Genomic DNA, 17,527 nt, shown 5'->3' on the forward strand with positions numbered 1-17,527 from the left:
TAGTATAGGTAGGTGGTTGAGAAATATAGGGACAGGTGGGGATGTTTGGTAGGAATATGGGATTAGTATAAATGGGTGGTTGATGTTCGGCACAGACTCGGTGGGTCGAAGGGCCTGTTTCAGTGCTGTATCTCTAATCTAATCCTTAATGCTGAATTTCCTCAAGTTCTGCTACTGTTGTAATTTCAGCAAATTTCTGCCAAAGTTTAGCCCTAATGGTTTTAAAATAAATTTATAAAGAGGAAGACTATTTAAAGCAAGTAGTGATATCAACTTTTATTGGAGTTTAAAATGCAAATAAAGCAAACACAATAAATCAAGTTTCAGGCAGAACAGTATAAAAGGTTTAGTGTAACCCTTACACAGCATTTACTGTACAACAGCATGGTCTGAAGCATCAAAAAATGGGTCTACCACAAAGCTAGCTTAAAGGACTGAGGGGGTGAGAGAGAGAGAGAGAGAGAGAGAGAGAGAGAGAGAGAGAGAGAGAGAGAGAGAGAGAGAGAGAGAGAGAGAAATTGGCCTTGGATAAAATCCATGTTACTTCCAAAATCAATTTTAAGGAAGGAGAATGTTGACTAGTAGCTCTAGAAGGCAGTACACTGCAGAGTCAGCTAACAAATTCCACATACTTCACACAATGAAACACCCATAACAGATAAGGGATTTGTATGACTGAGTCACAAGTACTACAGCAGTACTGTAACTCGTAATGCAAGAATTCTTTATGGGTAGGTTCCTTCCATAAAAGTCAAAATGGGAAATATTTAACTATTGGTATAAAATTTTGCAACTGAAAGAATTGCTCCCAAGCTTAAATCATTTCATTCAATTATGCAGCATACTGTAGAGTGTATTAGAACAAAAATAAGTTGTTTTATTACATAAATTCACAATAGTTAAACCAAGTTTTATCAAAGCTTCCATGGCTGCATTTAGCCATCTGGTAGTAGTATTTACATTACTGGCACTGCATTGTTGGATAATTTCCCAATGAAAATCCTTTAGTTTTTTGCACAAAAATAATTCAAAAAGGTTCAAATGAACAATTTAATCCAAGAGTGGATGCTAATTAAGCTACCGAAACAAACAGTTTGCTCATACTCAAATGTGGAAAGGCATTACAAGCTGTTTTGACATTTTAGTGTCACTGCATTGTAGGAGGGCATCTTTTGTATGTTAAAAGCTGTGTTTTGGAAGGGGTGCAGGGAGGAGGAAAAAAAAAATCAAAGCAGCTATACTTCTGTGGTCTCAGAACATAACCATGTGCATACTATTTTAAGTAATCCACTGACTCCAAATTACTCAGCTGCAGAGCACAACATTTATTATTAGAGTTTACTTTTAAACATTAAATACCGTTAATATGCATCTTCAGTGTAACAGTCTAAATAATGGCAATTATGGAGTCAAGGCTGCTTTCCTTAAAATGAAACTGAAATTTGATTAAATCCCTTCACTGTAGTATACATATTTTATAGGATTGTACACAGTTCAGTATTTTTCTAAACTATCAGCTCATAGCTTCACAAAAAGAGAGTGTTACATGCATAGAAATTCAGTCTTGGGTCATCTCATCACATCACCTTGTGCTGTGAAACTGCCAGTTAAAAGGCAAGTCATTGCTTCACTTTAATGACTACATCAAGTTTAGTTTTAGGCATCACAGCTCTAGGTAATAGTGGCAGTCCAGGAGTAGATAAATCAGTTTTAAAAGCACAAAAACAAGGAGACTATTTCATGTTAATTCACTAGATACAACTTGAAGGATGGGGGGGGGGGGGGGACAGAGAAGGGAATGGAGAAATGGAGAAGAAAGGCAAAATTGTTCTATTAGTCATTAGTATTATTTATACCTCATGGCTGCAACTTTCTTTTTTGGGGGGGGGGGGGGAAAAGAAGAGAAAGGAAGGAGAGAAAACTTCCAAGTATCGACTTGAAAGTTAGGCTGTGAATAGGTTTTTATACATTAAACATAGCTGGCTAGATCTAGTTACTGGGAGTTACTTGAAAGATTTACAGTTGCTAAAATTTTAATCTAGTCTGCAGACTCTTAAATCTGCACATGAATATGACCACAACTGAACCTTCATGTACAATGAAATAAGTCTTTGTTGAAAACATTCAGGTAAGCAGCTGCAAGTCATTAAAACATGATCACAAAATTAAATCAAAGCAGGACCAATAAGTGGAAGTATTGATTTATCTTGTACAAAATTAAAAAAGTGTGCAACTTATTGCATTTAAGCAAAATACTAAACTGTAATAGGGAAGGTAGAATAGACTGGCTTGGCAATTTTTAAATCAGCTAGTCACAGCCAACTACCAATAAAATATTTTAAAGCAGGCTTGTCTAAGCTAGCAGTCTTTAAAAAAAAAATTATGAGGTTCTGAAGTTTACACTGCAAGTGCAGTAGCTCCTGCCCATCTTCTCCATAGCAATAGGATGTCAAAATTTCCCCAAAGACATGAGGGAGCAAGATAATCATTGAGGAAAATGTTGGAGGTGGCATAGGAAGACGAGAGTAATGAGGGGGGGGAAGCATGAGGCCAAGTGTCTTATTGTATTAGGCTTTTTGTAATTAGATCTGATAAACTGAATATCCAGATGAAATTTGAAACAATTTCCACCTTTAGATACAAATGTATCTGATTTTATGCTAAATTGTGAAAGTTCATTGGTTCAGTTATCCACTATAACATTAGATATTGCAACTCTAAAGCATTTTCAGGGTTTACAAAGTACTTGCAGAGTTTTAACATCGACTTGGAGTTTAGCATTTAATAGACATCTAGATGATGTAAAATTTTTGGATATATAGTATAAACTTCTAACTTGTAAAGTGAATAGGATATTAAATGAACTAAATGGCTGAGGGATTGCTTGTACAAAAAAGGGAGGGAATTTTTGATGAAAAACTAGCAAGTTCATAAAAAAATAGCCACACACAGAAAATTTACACAAAACAGCAGCAATTCTATGTAGTGACAAATGAGAAAAGCAGCAACTTAAAAACTGCCCAACATGGCTCATTAGTAAAGACAGACAATCAGAACACAAAACTTTTAACACCTTTTAGCTGACAGTACAATCAAAAATGAACTACAAGACTGTAGCACTTGCATTTCTGTTTTCATGCCCATTTTCTTTAGGCTCATAGCACTATTTTCTAAAAAAGAGGGTTTCTGTTTCAGTGGTTTACTGCATTTATAATTAGTGTTAACTTTTACTGTTGAGCCAGTTTTGCATATTACCATCGTGACCCAGATTTTGAACAATCCAAGAAGCCAGTCTGACTAATGCCTGGCAGCAAAATACTGCACTATGCCTCCAATATTCAAAGCTTATTGTACAGCATTTAATGCCCCAATACTGGCCCCCGACAAAAGAATGTGAAATGTCAGTTTCAACACATGGAGATTGTTACATTGATTCCCAGGTTTCCATTTTCTGCAAAAAGCTGTGCAATGCTAGTGTCAAAGACCAGACAGTCACTATTCATAATTGCTGTGGCAATACCCTCATGAATTGATCGAGGAGTTGCTTCCCAAGTCAGTCGTCGTCTGTGGCCATTGAGTTCAAGTCTATAGGCAAAGTTTTCAGCTTGTTTGCGTGTTCCAATTAATTGTACTATGGCAAAAAATTGTTGGTGACCATCATACTTTTCTTGTTTTTCCAAGACCAACATGAAATGGAAGCCAAAACATGACTGCATCATAACCCAATCTACTGCACCTGGAAGGTTAATGTCTGTGGCCAGGAAAACTATGTCCTCACCCTGCAAGGTTGTGATGGATTTGTGTTGATGCATCAGATGTGGCATTACTGCATCCAGGGAACCCTGCCATTTACAAGAGGCACCAGGGCAAGGACATGAATATGGCCTGAACTCACAGAGTTCCTCATGGTCTGCTTTCTCTGTATGTGGCAGTGTTATCTCACAACCTGAGGAGGCATATTTACAAGGGAACAATACAGAGTTAGCCACTTTTTCCATAGCCAAGTTGCGAATGGAACCCAATGGGCCCCTGCAAGTGGGGCAGCATGTAAGCTTAGGACGACAGTTGCTGCAGACAAGATGGCCACTCTGGCACTGAAGAATTGGTGGCAGCACATAGTCAAAGCACACTGGACACTCAAAAAGACTTGCTAAATCACTATTGGAGGCTGTAGTTCCTGCCAATGCAGGGACTCTCTGGGCAGGAGTGCATTTTGATGTACCTGTAGGGAGTGCTGCAGCAGTCTGACGACTCATTTCTGAAAAAGGAAAAAAGGAACAGAAGTTAGAATGGCAGCATTTATAGAGGCCACCAAACAAAAAAAAAAAGCATACACTTAGTCAAGTATAAATCCCTCCATTTTCTACCTCTATACCATCTTTGGTCAATAGATCCTCCACCCAGACATTTACTAACATTACTGAGCTCTTAGTAGCCACCGGTACTTTTCCTTACATTACCCTCCCTGTAGGGTGTACAGCCATCTATTCCCCTACAGCAGTGAAAGCAGAACTATGCTCAAACAGCAAACCCATCACACGACAAACACATTGCTTTAATAGACTGGCTACAGTAGGAATTTCTCTCTGCTTTGGCCCTCAGTTAAGTGTCTACACATGGCTACCTATAAACAAGACTAGAGAAATTGGGAGCATGAGATGCAGCAATACTAGCTAAATATTCAGCAATTTAGAAAAATACCAAAAGGTCCCTATTGCAAGTCTGCTTTACAAGGAGTCTATTATGCCAACAGATTCTAGTTGGAAATTGATGCTATAGTGCTAAAAAGATGCAGTGTAATCAAAAGCTTTCAAAATAAAAAAGTGCTCATTTCAAAAAGCACATTTTAACTACCAAATAATCTGCTTTTCAGTCCTTAGCACCATTTAGCAGAGATAGGATTTTTCTAGGATGTGGGGTGACACTAGCAAGCACACATTTATTACCTATAATTTAGATGCTCGGTGGTGGGCCTTTTCCTTTAACTGCTGCAGTCCTTGTGATGGTGTCCAGTAGAGAACTCCATGATTTTGAACCAGTGACAATAAGTGAACAGCAGTATATATCCAAGTTAGAGTGCCATGTTATTTGGAGTAATCTTTGAGGCAGCAGTGTTAGCAGTTGAGACATATATGGGGAAAAGCTAACAAAATTCAATTTAAAAAGGGCTTTAAAGCAATTCCTTTTTCTTACTCTATTAATGAGATCCCTAACAGATTGCAAGACGGAGGGACAATAACAAGCATGCAGCATCCTATTTGGCATATTTAATTCAATAAAAATGTAACACTTCTAATTAAAAATTACACTCAAGCAAGTTTTTCCAAAAGTATGACGACATCAGTTTAACCACCAGGCAACTGCTATCAATTCTGCTATTTAATCAGGGGAGAATTAAGAATGAGGGGTGATCTTATTGAAAGATTGAGGACTTTCCCCTTGTGGGGGAATCTAGAACGAGGGGCATAGTTTAAAAATAAGGGGCCTCCCATTTAAGACAAAGATGAGGAAGACTTCTGAGGGTCATTAATCTTTGGAATTCTCTTCCCCAAAGAGCAGAGAAGGCGGAGTCATTGAATATATACAGATTTTTGATCTACAAGGAGTTGAGGGTTATGGGGGGGGGGGGGGGGGGGGGGGGGCTGGCAGGAATGTGGAGCTAAGGCCACAATCAGATCATCCATGATCGTACTGAATAATGGAGCAGGCTTGAGGGGCCAAATGGCCTACTCCTGCTACTATTTATGATCTTGAACATTTCTTGCAGCTACACGAGCAAGGGGAGATTCAATATGCTCCCTATAAAACCGGCACAGAATTATATTGCACAGGCAGTCATTTGGTCCATCATGCCTGTATTGGCTCTGAAAGACTAATTGGATAACTTTTCCCCCTGCTCTTTTCCTCACCCACTTCCAATTATTGTTCCATTTGTCCAATTTCCCTTTCAAGAGTTATTGAATCTGCTTCCACCACACTCACTATTTCATACAACTCACTGCATAAAATTATTTTCCTCATGTGACCCCTGGTTGTTTTGTCGATTACTTCAAATCTGTGCCATTGGTTACTGCCCTTCACCACTGGAAACAGATTCTCCTTATTTATCCCCTCTCCTTTTTGAACAGTACTGTAACACTTGCAATCCAGCAGCTCTCTAGTGCGATGCCCATATCCCAGAAGGATTGGAAAATTGTGACCAGAGTCTCCACAATTTCCACTTTTGCTTCCTGCAGCCACCTAGGATGCATCCCACCTGGACTAGGTGACTTTTCTACTTTGAGCACTATCAACTTTTAAAGTACCTATTTTTATCTTATCCAATCTTTCTGCTACCCCCTCCTTTGACATTGCATCCTTTATTCTAAAGGGGATTCTGCCAAAGCACAGATTTAATATCTCAGCCATGCCCTCTGCCTCCACAAACAGCTCTCTTGGGGTCCTTAATTAGCAAATATGAAACTTTTAAAGGTTAAATGGTCCTTCACCATTAAGACTGCACCATGGATCTCTCTTCTCTTTCCCCCCCTCCCCCACCCCCCCCACCCCAAATACAAATAAAGGAGGTTGAAAATGATTAGCATTTTGATTTAGGAACAATCTCAAGTAACAGTAGTGTAAATATTTTAAAAGGGTTGATTTCAGCAGGCCTATTATAATCTGGTTTAATTACTTTTTAAAGTAGCCATGTTTCTATTTTGGCACAACTTTAATAGAACTGGAAATATTTAATATGGCTGCTATCCTAGAGATGATGTCAGAGAAATAAAAGAATTGACATGCACTGTGAGCTACAGATTACTATTTCCTAAGGAGCAAGTTATAAAACTTGAGTGAAATGTGCATTTTTAATCAATCAAGCATCTAATCTGTAAGGAGCTTTTGTAGTAAACATGCAATATAGTACCACTATATAATTGCAACCCTACACCAATATTCATTATTACAGGAGATAGTTATTAATGCAAGAGTTTGCTACAATTTACAGCCATAGATTAAACTACAATCTTCAATGAGCAAAAAAAAAGCTTTCCTGCTCCGTTAGGTTGGTTCCAAACCAATAGTACACGTTTCCCTCCAAGTACACAAAAACATGGATTTACTAGTCATGAGCAGCAGTTAAAACCAAATTTGGCTTACCAGCACAAAGACAACCATGACCCATCCTCATATGTTTTAAAAGTGCTTCCAATTTAAATGCCAAGGAAATCATTTTTTTTTGCATGCCTAGCTTACAAAAAAATCTAGGACATTCCTGCACTATGAAACATTGAATTCTGTGTTCTGTGGACAGAAAAAGGAACACATCTTTACACAAAAAGGAATGTCTCAAAGAATGCTTCTGTACCGGGTTTCCACAACAATTCAACTATAGCAAAGCCCTTATCACTCAAGGTGGAGTTCCCACTGAATAATCTAGCCTCTGTCACAAGAAACTTCATTCCAACCACTCAATGTAGACCAGGTTCAGCTACTATCATGCAAGGTTGTCAAATATATCCTCAAACAATGGATTTCACAAAATCCAAGACATACAATTTAGTTTAAAATTCAGTTGTTCCTTCCCATTGTTTTACAACAGTTTATAAAAGTCACTAAAAACAAAGTGCAAAAAAACTGCAAGTGTCTGTTTAGTAGTGGTGCATTATAAGTAACGCAAATGTTCCCACTGTTGGCCTGAATCAGTATAGCATTTCAGATATTGAACTTATTTTTCTCTATAAAAAAAGATATCACAAGTCACATATGCACTAACTCAACTACTTCCAAGAGCTCTTCCAATGGCTTAATGGAGAGAGAACACTTATTATGCCTCTGAGCACTAAACCCTAGGAAGGTTCCCAAGTTTTATAACCACTTTGTTGCATTGGTTGATCTAACTGAAGAGTGCTATAAATCAGTACCCTAATTAAAACAGGAAAACAATCTATGTTTCCACTTTTGATTACAATTCAGATACCCTGGAAAAGCACACATGGTGTGATCAGACTTGGTTTACCTATTGTTATGACCGAGGCAGGAGCAACGCACTGGCAATTCAGTCCTATCACTCCACAGGTCGCAGCATGTTATAGTTTTCCTACCCAACTGGAAAACAGCCAAATTAAACAAACACTCTAGTAATCCCCAGAATAGAATAGACCAAACCAGGTATCTTTAGACAACAAATTAACTACTTATTAAAATCTTAAATACTATTAAGATAAACCTATGTCTAAAGACCTTATAATTATTTTAACCCAACTCCGCCATTCACACACTCAAAAATCAGTTAACTGGTTTCTTTTAAAAAAGGTTTTAAAAATTATCTGTTTAAAGAATAAGTAAAGTCTTTGTGGGTTATGTTCCGGACGGATGAGGTATCCTAATGTTAAAAATAATCAAATGCCTCTCGACGTCTTCACATGGATTTGATTAAATAGTCTTAGATAGGCGTTCGAAACACTTCGACTGCAGCAGGCATCAAATAGTTCTTTCAATGATGAGCACAGTAACAGGTCAACTTGAATTTTAAAAGCGACAGTCTGTCAAAAACTTTACTGCGGCAATACAAACGGTCTCAAAAAAATGGGCTTTTTACCTCCTTAGGCAATTAACTCTGCCTGTAGCTCCTTGTAGAATTTGAGAAATAGACAGCTCTTCAGTAGCACACTTTGTTGGCAAGTCTCAAAACAAACTGGTTGATAGTTTTAGTCAAATCAAACCATTATACCATATGACCTCTCATGCTGTACCCTCGCTAACAAGTGCAGCAAGCACACTGCATCAGAAATCCAAAAGCTTCTTTGTCTTAAAGGCACACTGTTTTAATCAGAGGCAAAAATAAATAAATATGGTTCCGTGACACTAGGCTCAAAACACCATCAGAACAGTACAGCATAGGAGGCCAGTCAGCTCAAGTCTGCATCAGCTCTTCTGAAGAGCGGTGAAGTTAGTTCCATTACCCTGCCCATTATCCTTTCCCCCCCCCCTCCCCTCACCCTCCCACATCCCTGTAGTTTTTCCTCTCCAAATATTTATCCAATTCCCTTTAAGACTAGTACTGAATCTTTGCCCACGACCCTGTCAGACAGCACATTCCAAATCCTAACCTTTTTTGCATAAAATGTTTTTCTGCTCATCTCCTCTGGTTCCTTTGCCAATCATTTTAAATCTGTGGCTTTGAGTCAGACTTTTTAACCATTAGAGTGTGTAAAGAAAAATCTATACCCTTCATATCTTGAAGGCCTCTGTCAAATCTCCTCAGCCTATGCTGATCTGAAGAGATCAAGCCCACTTCTCCAGTCTATTCACACAATTAATCATCCCTCATCCCTGGAACCATTCTAATAACTCACTTCTGTATCCGCTCCAAAGCCTTCATGTCCTTCCAAGAGTGGTGCCCAGAACTGTATTTTGTTTTATTTGTTTATGGGGATGTGAGCATCGCTGGCTAGGCCAACATTTATTGTCCATCCCTAATTGCACTTGAGGAGGTGGTGAGATGCCTTCTTGAACAGCTATAGTCCACATGGGGTAGGTACACCCACAGTACTGTAAAGGAAGGGAGTTGCAGGATTTTGACCCAGTGACAGTGGAGGAACAGCGATTATAGTTCCAAGGTATGGATATTGTGTAGCTTGGAGGGAAACTTACAGGTGGTGGCATTCCCATGCATCTGCTGCCCTTGTCCTTCTAGGTGGTAGAGGTCATGGGTTTGGAAGGTGCTGTAAGGAGCCTTGGTGCGTTGCTGCAATGCATCTTGTAGATGATGCACACCGCTGCCATGGTGTGGTGGTGGAGGGAGTGAATGTTTGTAGATGGGGTGCCAATCAAGCGGGCTGCTTTGTCCTGGCTGGTCAAGCTTAGAGTGTTGGAGCTTCACCCATCCAGGCAAGTGAGAGTATTCCATCACACTCCTGACTTGCACTTTGTAGATGGTGGACTGGCTTTGGGAAGTCAGGAGTTACTCGCCACAGGATTCCTAGCCTCTGACCTCCTCTTGTAGCCATGGCTACTCTACTTCAGTTTCTAGTCAATGGTAACCCCAGGATGTTGATAGTGGGAGATTCAGCAATCATAATGCTACTGAATGTCAAGAGGCGATGGTTAGATTCCCTCTTGTTTGAGATAGTCATTAGCCTGGCACTTCTGTGGCACAAATGTTACTTGCCACTTATCAGCCCAAGCCTGGATATTTTCCAGGTCTTGCTACATTTCTACATTGACTGCTTCAGTATCTGAGGATTACAAATGCACAATGTTCAGCACTAATCAGCAAACATCCCCAGTTCTGACCATATGATGGAGGTGGTCATTGAAGCAGCTGAAGATGCATGGGTCTAGGACACTACCCTGAGGAACTCCTGCAGTGATGCGCTGGAGCTGAGATGATTGACCAACAACCACAACCATCTTCCTTTGTGCGAGGAATATAATACCAGCGTTCTATGTAGGTCTATCTTCCTGGTTTTTATATTGTGCATAAAGCACAGGAACCTATGCTTTATTAACCTGTCTCGCCACCTTTAAAGATTTATCTATACAACACCCCCAGCTCTCTGTCCTTGCATCCCTTTCAAAAATTATACTATTTAGCTTGTATTGTCTCTCTTCATTCTTCCTACTAAAATCATTTTTCTGCATTGAACTTGATCTGTCACATCTTCCAATTCCACTAACCAGTCTATGTTCTCTGAAAGTCTGCCTACCTTCCTCACTCTTTACTCCAAGTTGTGCCATCTGGAGTACAGGGCACAATTTGCAGAAGTCCAAGTCATTAAACGTCTAGCAATGTCTTAGCACTGAACCCTTGGAGGCCACTATATGCTCCCTCTTCTAGTCCAAAAGAGCCAGCCAGCACAAGTTTTCTCTACCTCTTAACCAACTTTGTATCCAAGCTGCTACTGCCCCTTTCATCAGAGGAGCAGCCCAACGAGCCAATTAGACCATGGGTGATAATCGACCTCAACGCCACTTTACCATGCTATTTCCATATCCCTTGTTGTCATTAGTATCCAGATATCAATTAATTTCTGTCTTGAACATGCTCAATGATCAAGCTCCCACAGCCCTCTGGGGTAGAAAATTCCAAAGATTCATCACCCTCTGAAGAAATTCCACCTCATCTCAGTCTTAAATAGTCTACCCCTGGTTCTAGACTCACCAGCCAGGGGAAAACATCCCATCTACATCCACCCTGTCACACCATGCAAGAACTTTGCAAGTTTTAATGAGATTACCTCTCATCCTTTGAAACTCTAGAGAATATATAATCCCAGTTTCCTCAATCTCTCCTCATAAGACAATTCCACCACCCCAGGTATTAATCTGGTGAACCTCTGTTGCACTTCTCTGGCAAGTACCACCTTCCTTAGAGGACACCAAAACTGTACACAATATTCCAGATGCAGTCTGACCGAGGCTCTATACAATTGCAGCAAGACTTTTTTACTCCTGTACTCAAAACCCCTTGCGACAAAGGCCAACATACAATTTGCCTTCCTAATTCCTTGCTACACCTGCATGCTAGTTTTTAAGTGACTTGAACAAGGACACCCAGGTCCCTTTGAACACTCCCAACCTCTCACCGTTTAAGAAATACTTTTCTACCAAAGTGGATAACATCACACATATTCACAATGCATTATATTCCATCTGGCATGTTCTTGCCCATTCACCTAACCCACCTAAGTCCTCTTGAAGACTCGTTGCATCTCAACTTACATTCCCATCTAGTTTTGAGTCATCAGCAAATTTAGAAATATTACATTTGGATTTGGGTCAATCATTTATATAGATTGTGAACAGCTATGGCCCCAGCACCGATCCTTGTAGTAATAGCCTGCAATCCAGAGAATGGCCAATTTATTCTTCCTATTTTCTGTCTGCATCAATTCTCAATCCATACCAGTAGATTACCCCCATTCCCATATGCTCCAATCTTGTTTACCAGCTTCCTGTTTGGGACCTCAAAAGCTTTCTGAAAATCCAAATACACAGCATCCACTGGCTCTCCTTTATGTTACAAGTAACATCCTCAAAAAACTCCAACAGGTTTGTCAAACACATTTCCCTTTCATAAATCCAGGTTGACTCTGCCCAATTATTTTTTTTTTAAGCGTCTAGTTATCACTTCCTTTATAATAGATTCTAACATTTTCCCTGACTCCAAACTAACAGGTCTGTAGTTCCCAGTTTTTCTCTCTCCCTCCTTTCTTAAATAGTGGTGTTACATTTGCTACTTTCCAGTCTGCATGAACCTTTCCAGAATCTAGAGAAGTTTGAAAGATAATCACCAATGCATACACTATCTCCATAGCCACCTGTACCTCATCTGGTCCAGGGGATTTATCAACCTTCAATCCAGTTAATTTTACAAGTACTACCTCTTTATTAATACTAATTCCTTTCAGTTCCTCATTTTCACAAATCCCTTGGTTTACCTTCCCCAGGAAGAACACAAATTAATTGTTTCATTTCTCCACCATTTCCTTATTCTCCATTACAAATTCTCCTGTCTCTGCCTGTAATGGACTAATTTGTTCTTGCTTATCTTTTCCTTTTCACATACCTAATGCAGCTTTTACAATAAGCAAATTGAGAGATTTTATTTAGAGTACAAATATTGAACACAAAAGTATCAAAGTTATAGGAATTAATATGCAAATCAGCTTTTACAATCCTTTATGTTTCTCACAAGCTCGCATTCATATTCTCTTCTCCCTTTATCAGTTTCTTGGCCATCCTTTGCTCGACTCTAAACTGCTCCCAATCCTCGGGCTTACCACTTTTTCAGGCAACCTTATAAGCTACTTCCTTTGATCTAATGCAATCTTTAGCTTAGTTTGTTACCCACAGTTGATTCAGCTTTCCTGTTGCATTTGCGGCTTAAGGAATGTACATTTGTTGTAGACCATGTAATGCTTCTTTAAAGACTTTTGGTGTATTTTCCCAATCCACCAAAGCCAACTTGCCCTTCACACCTTCATTGTTTCCTTTGTTCAGGAGGTAAGATCCTAGTTTCAGAATGAACTAGAATCGCTTTAAAACAATGTAAAATTCTATTATGGCTACTATTTCCCAAAGGCGACTTCACAGCAAAGTATTAAATTAGCCCTCTTGTTACATAATACTAAATCTAAAAATAGCCCGATCCTTAGTTGGTTCTTCAACTTATTACTCCAGAAACCCATCTTGTACACACCCCACGAATTCATCCCCCACTGCATTAGTGCTGATTAGATTTACCCAGTCTATATGTAAATTGAAGTCCTCCATTACTGTGACATGGGTAATCCATGTACCTCTAATTTCCTGATTTATACTGTGCCCGAAATTACCACTACTGTTTGGTGGCCTATAAACAACTTCCAACGTTTGCTGCCCCTTGCTGTTTTAGCTCCACCCAAATTGATTTGACATCTTGATCTTTCAATTTAAGATCCTCTCACTAATATATTGATCTCTTCCCTGAAGAGCACTCCCCCACCTATTCCTTTTTGCTTAACCTTCCTAAAGGACGAATATCCTTGAATATTCAGTTCCTTGTCTTGGTCTCCCAGTAACAGCAATCATACCCATTTACCTCTATGCCTTCAAATCATCTTTGCTGTGAATGCTGTGCGCAGAGTGTCCTTAACTTTCTCATTATTCCACATTCTGATCCCATTTGATGCTTCCAATTTTGCTTACTACATTGGCTTCAATTTTGCTAATATATGTAGTACTTTATCAAATGCCTTTTTTAAAAAAAAGAGAGTCAGGTACACATCAACTGCACTTCCCCCATCCATCCTCAGTTGGATTAAAATAGCCTGGGCTTACATAGTGAACACTCACTCCAGGCATGAACTGTACTTTTGCACGAATCTGCAACTTGAGAATAAAACAAAGTTTCGAAAAAAAATGATACAGAAACTCAAGTAAACAATCGACTCATTTGTTGTAACAAAAGTTGGTTAAAAAAACACTGCTGCTTATTAAAGGAAGTCACAAGATACAGCAGTATTGCATCTCAAGGCCAGATGATTCTGTAGAAGGAAACTCCATTTGCAAATTGAACTTAGATTACAATCCGAAGGCTGAGATTTTCTGGTCTCTGTTGCCCCCATGCGCCTCCCAAAAAATCTTGGTTACAAAAAGCTAATCCGCTGAAAAATAAACATGCCTGAGGGTAAAAAAAAAACTAAAACTTGATCTAAAAACTTCTAATTTATATAGAGAAAGTGCTAGAAATACTCAGCAGGTCTGGCAGCATCTGTACAGAGAGAAACAGTTACATTTCAAGTCTGTGACCTTTCATCAGAACTGGCAAAGGTTAGAAATGAAATAGACAGTGAGTGAATCGGGAAGTCAGGGGGTGGGCGGGGGAGAGAAAGAAGACAGCAGGGAAAGAACAACCAAAAAGGGAAGATGTGTAATAGAACAGGGGCAGGAAGTTAAATGAGAAAAGATGCCATGGAACAAAGGCAAAGGGGGTACTAATAGTTGTATGAAAAGACAATCCAGAGGGAGGGGTAAAAAAAAAAATGCCGAATAATGAACAGCTCCACCCAAAAGAAAAAACTTGAAATTTAAGACAGGCATATGGTTAAAAAAAAATAATTTAAAAGACAGTCATTCTCTGAAATTACTGAACTTTAACGTTAAGTCCAGAAGGCGGCAGAGTGCCTAATTGGAAGACGAGGTGCTGTTCCTCAAACTTGCGTTGAGTTTCACTGGAACACTGTAGCAAGTGAAGGACTGAAATGTTGGCATGGGAGCAGGGTGAAGTAAAATAACAAGCAACTGGAAGCTTGGGGTCTTGCCAACTGAGTGGAGGTGTTCCACAAAGCGGTCACCCAATCTGCTTTTGGTCTCCCCAATGTAGAGGCGACCACATTGTCAGTAACGAATACAGTATATTAAAAAGTACAAATAAACTGCTGCTTCATTTGGAAGGAGTGTTTGGGCCTTGGATGGTGAGGAGGTAATGGGCAAGTATTACACCTCCTGCGATTGCATGGGAAGGGGGTGATGGAGGAGTAGACCGGGGTGCTTCGGAGGGAACGATTCCTTCGGAATGTTGACAGGGGAGAACATAAAAAGGAGCAAGAGTAGGCCATTCGGCCCCTCAGGCCTGCCTCGCCATTCAATAAGATCATGACTGATCTGCCCCAGACCTCAACTCCTCTTTCGTGCCAGCTCCTCATAGCCCTCAACTCCCAGATATTTAAAAAATCTATCTACCTCCTCTTTAAATACTTTTGTGATCTAGCCTCCACAACTTTCTGGGGTAGAGATTTCCAGACATTCACTACCCTCAAAGAAATGGTTGAGAGAACAGTTAACAAAGCAGACAGTATCATGGGCTTTATTAATAGGTGCATTGAGTACAAGCGCAAGGAAGTTACATTGAACTTATATAAGACACTAGTTCGGCCTCAGGTGAAGCATTGCATCCAGTTCTGGGTGCCACACTTTAGCAAAGATGTGAGGGCATTAGTGAGAGTACAGAAAATATTCACGAGAATGGTTCCAGGGATGAGGAATTTCAGTTATGAAGATAGATTAGCGAAGTTAGGACTGTTTTCCTTGAAGAGAAGGCTGAGAGGTGATTTGATAGAGGTATTCAGAATCATGAGGGGTCTGGACAGAGTAGACAGAGAAAACGTTCCTACTTGTGAAGGGATCGAAAACGAGAGGGCACAGATTTAAAGTATTTGGTAAGAGAAGCAAAAGTGACATGAGGAAAAACTTTTTCACGCAGTGTGGTTGAGGTCTGGAATGCACTGCCTGAGTGTGGTGGAGATAGGTTCAATTGAAGCATTCAAAAGGGAATTAGACTGTTATATGAAAAGGGAAGAACTTGAAGGGTTACGGGGAGAAGGCAGGGGAATGGAACTAAGTAATTTGCTCTTTTGGAGAGCTGGTGCAGACACAATGGGCCGAATGGCTTCCTTCTGCACTGTAACAATTCTATGATTCTGTGAATTCCTTTGCATCTCAATTTTAAATGAGTGTCCCCTTATTTTGCAACTATGTTCCCTAGAGATTCCCCCACTAGTGGAAACATCTTCTCAACATCTACCCTGTCAAGCCCCCTCTTCTAAACTCTAACGAATAAAGGCCTAACCTGTTTAGCCATTCTTGATAAGTCAACCCCTTCATCCCAGGAACCAGCCTAGTGAATCTCTTTTGAATTGCCTCCAATGCCAGTATATCCTCTCAAATACGGGACCAAAACTGCACAGTACTCCAGGTGCAGCTTCACCAACACCCTGTACGGTTGTAACAAGACTTCCCCACTTTTAAATTCCAAGTCCCCAGCAATAAATGCCAAAATTCCATTTGCCTTAATACTTGCTGCACCTACCTAACTTTGCGTTTCATGCAGAAGAACACTTTTTTTTTTTGGAGTCTCTCTCTATTTAAATAACAGTCTGCCTTTTGATTCTTCCTACCAAAGTGCATGATTTCACACTTTTCTACATTAAACTCCATCTGCCAAGTGTTTGCCCACTTAATCTATATCCCCATGCAGATTCCTTATATCCTCATCACATGCCCTCCCACCTATTTTTGTATAGTCAACAAATTTGGATATATTACACTCTGCCCCCTCCAAGTCATTTAGATAGTAAATAATTGAGACCCTAGGACTGATCCTTGTGGCACTCCACTAGTTACGTCTTTCCAGCCTGAAAGGCCCATTAATCCCGACTGAGTTAACCAATCCTCAATCCATGCTAATACATCAACCCCTCCCACTCCCCCCCCCCCCCACCCAGTACCATGAGCTCCTATCTTGTGCAATAATCTTTTATGTGGACCCTTATCGAATGCCTTCTGGAAATCCAAATACACTACATCTACCGGTTCTCCTTTATCAACTCTGCTGGTTATATCCTCAAAAGAACTTTAGCAAATTTGTCAAACATGATTTCCCTTTCACAAAACCACATCAACTAATTGAGTTAGGCTTTGCTAAATATCCTATTTCTTCCTTAGAAATGGACTCTAGCATTTTTGCAACGACAGAGGGGAGGGGGAAGATGTGTTTGATGGTGGCATCACACTGGAAATGGCAGAGGACGATCCTTTGGATGTGAAGGCTGGTGGGGAGGAAAAGTGAGGACAAAAGGAACCCCGTGGTTCCAGAAGGAAGGGGCGAGGGCAGAAGTGTGGGAAATGGGTTGGACACTGTTGAGGGCTCTGTCAACCACAGTTTGGGGGGGCACAGCGGGGAAGAGAAGAGGACTCCTCGTTTGATGAAAAAGGAAGATATATCCGAAGCGCTGCTGTGGAGGGTATCAAAACAGGAAGAACTGGGAGAATGGAATGGAGTTGTTACATGGGGTAGTGTGTGAATTGCAGAGCATGACTGCTTTTTAAAAAAATTCTATTTTAATTATGTGCCTATTGTAAACTTGTTTCAGTTCTTGCTTTGGATAGAGCTGTTCGTTATTCTGCCATTAACACTCTGGACTAATGCTTTGTCTTTCCATACAACTTTTAGCACTCAGTTTGCCTTTGTTCTGTGACATCTTTGTCATTTAATCTCTCC

The 17,527-nt window shown here is 40.0% G+C and overlaps 1 protein-coding gene across 4 annotated transcripts in view; it reads right to left on the bottom strand.

The window, feature by feature from the left end:
* Positions 1-286: 286 nt before the first annotated feature.
* siah1 (siah E3 ubiquitin protein ligase 1) overlaps positions 287-17,527 on the bottom strand; it is a 37,530-nt gene continuing 20,289 nt past the window's right edge. For 3 of the 4 annotated variants that reach the window (XM_068049387.1, XM_068049384.1, XM_068049385.1), the window contains exon 2: positions 287-4,258. In XM_068049387.1, the coding sequence (XP_067905488.1) occupies positions 3,408-4,256 (849 nt within the window). In that variant the 5' untranslated portion in view covers positions 4,257-4,258 and the 3' untranslated portion in view covers positions 287-3,407. Of the gene's footprint in view, positions 4,259-4,946; positions 5,183-17,527 lie in introns of those variants that run through there. The other variant, XM_068049386.1, reaches the window with a different exon arrangement.

The sequence above is a fragment of the Heterodontus francisci genome, chromosome 17 (assembly GCF_036365525.1).
Source record: "Heterodontus francisci isolate sHetFra1 chromosome 17, sHetFra1.hap1, whole genome shotgun sequence".
Taxonomy (NCBI): Eukaryota; Metazoa; Chordata; class Chondrichthyes; order Heterodontiformes; family Heterodontidae; genus Heterodontus; species Heterodontus francisci.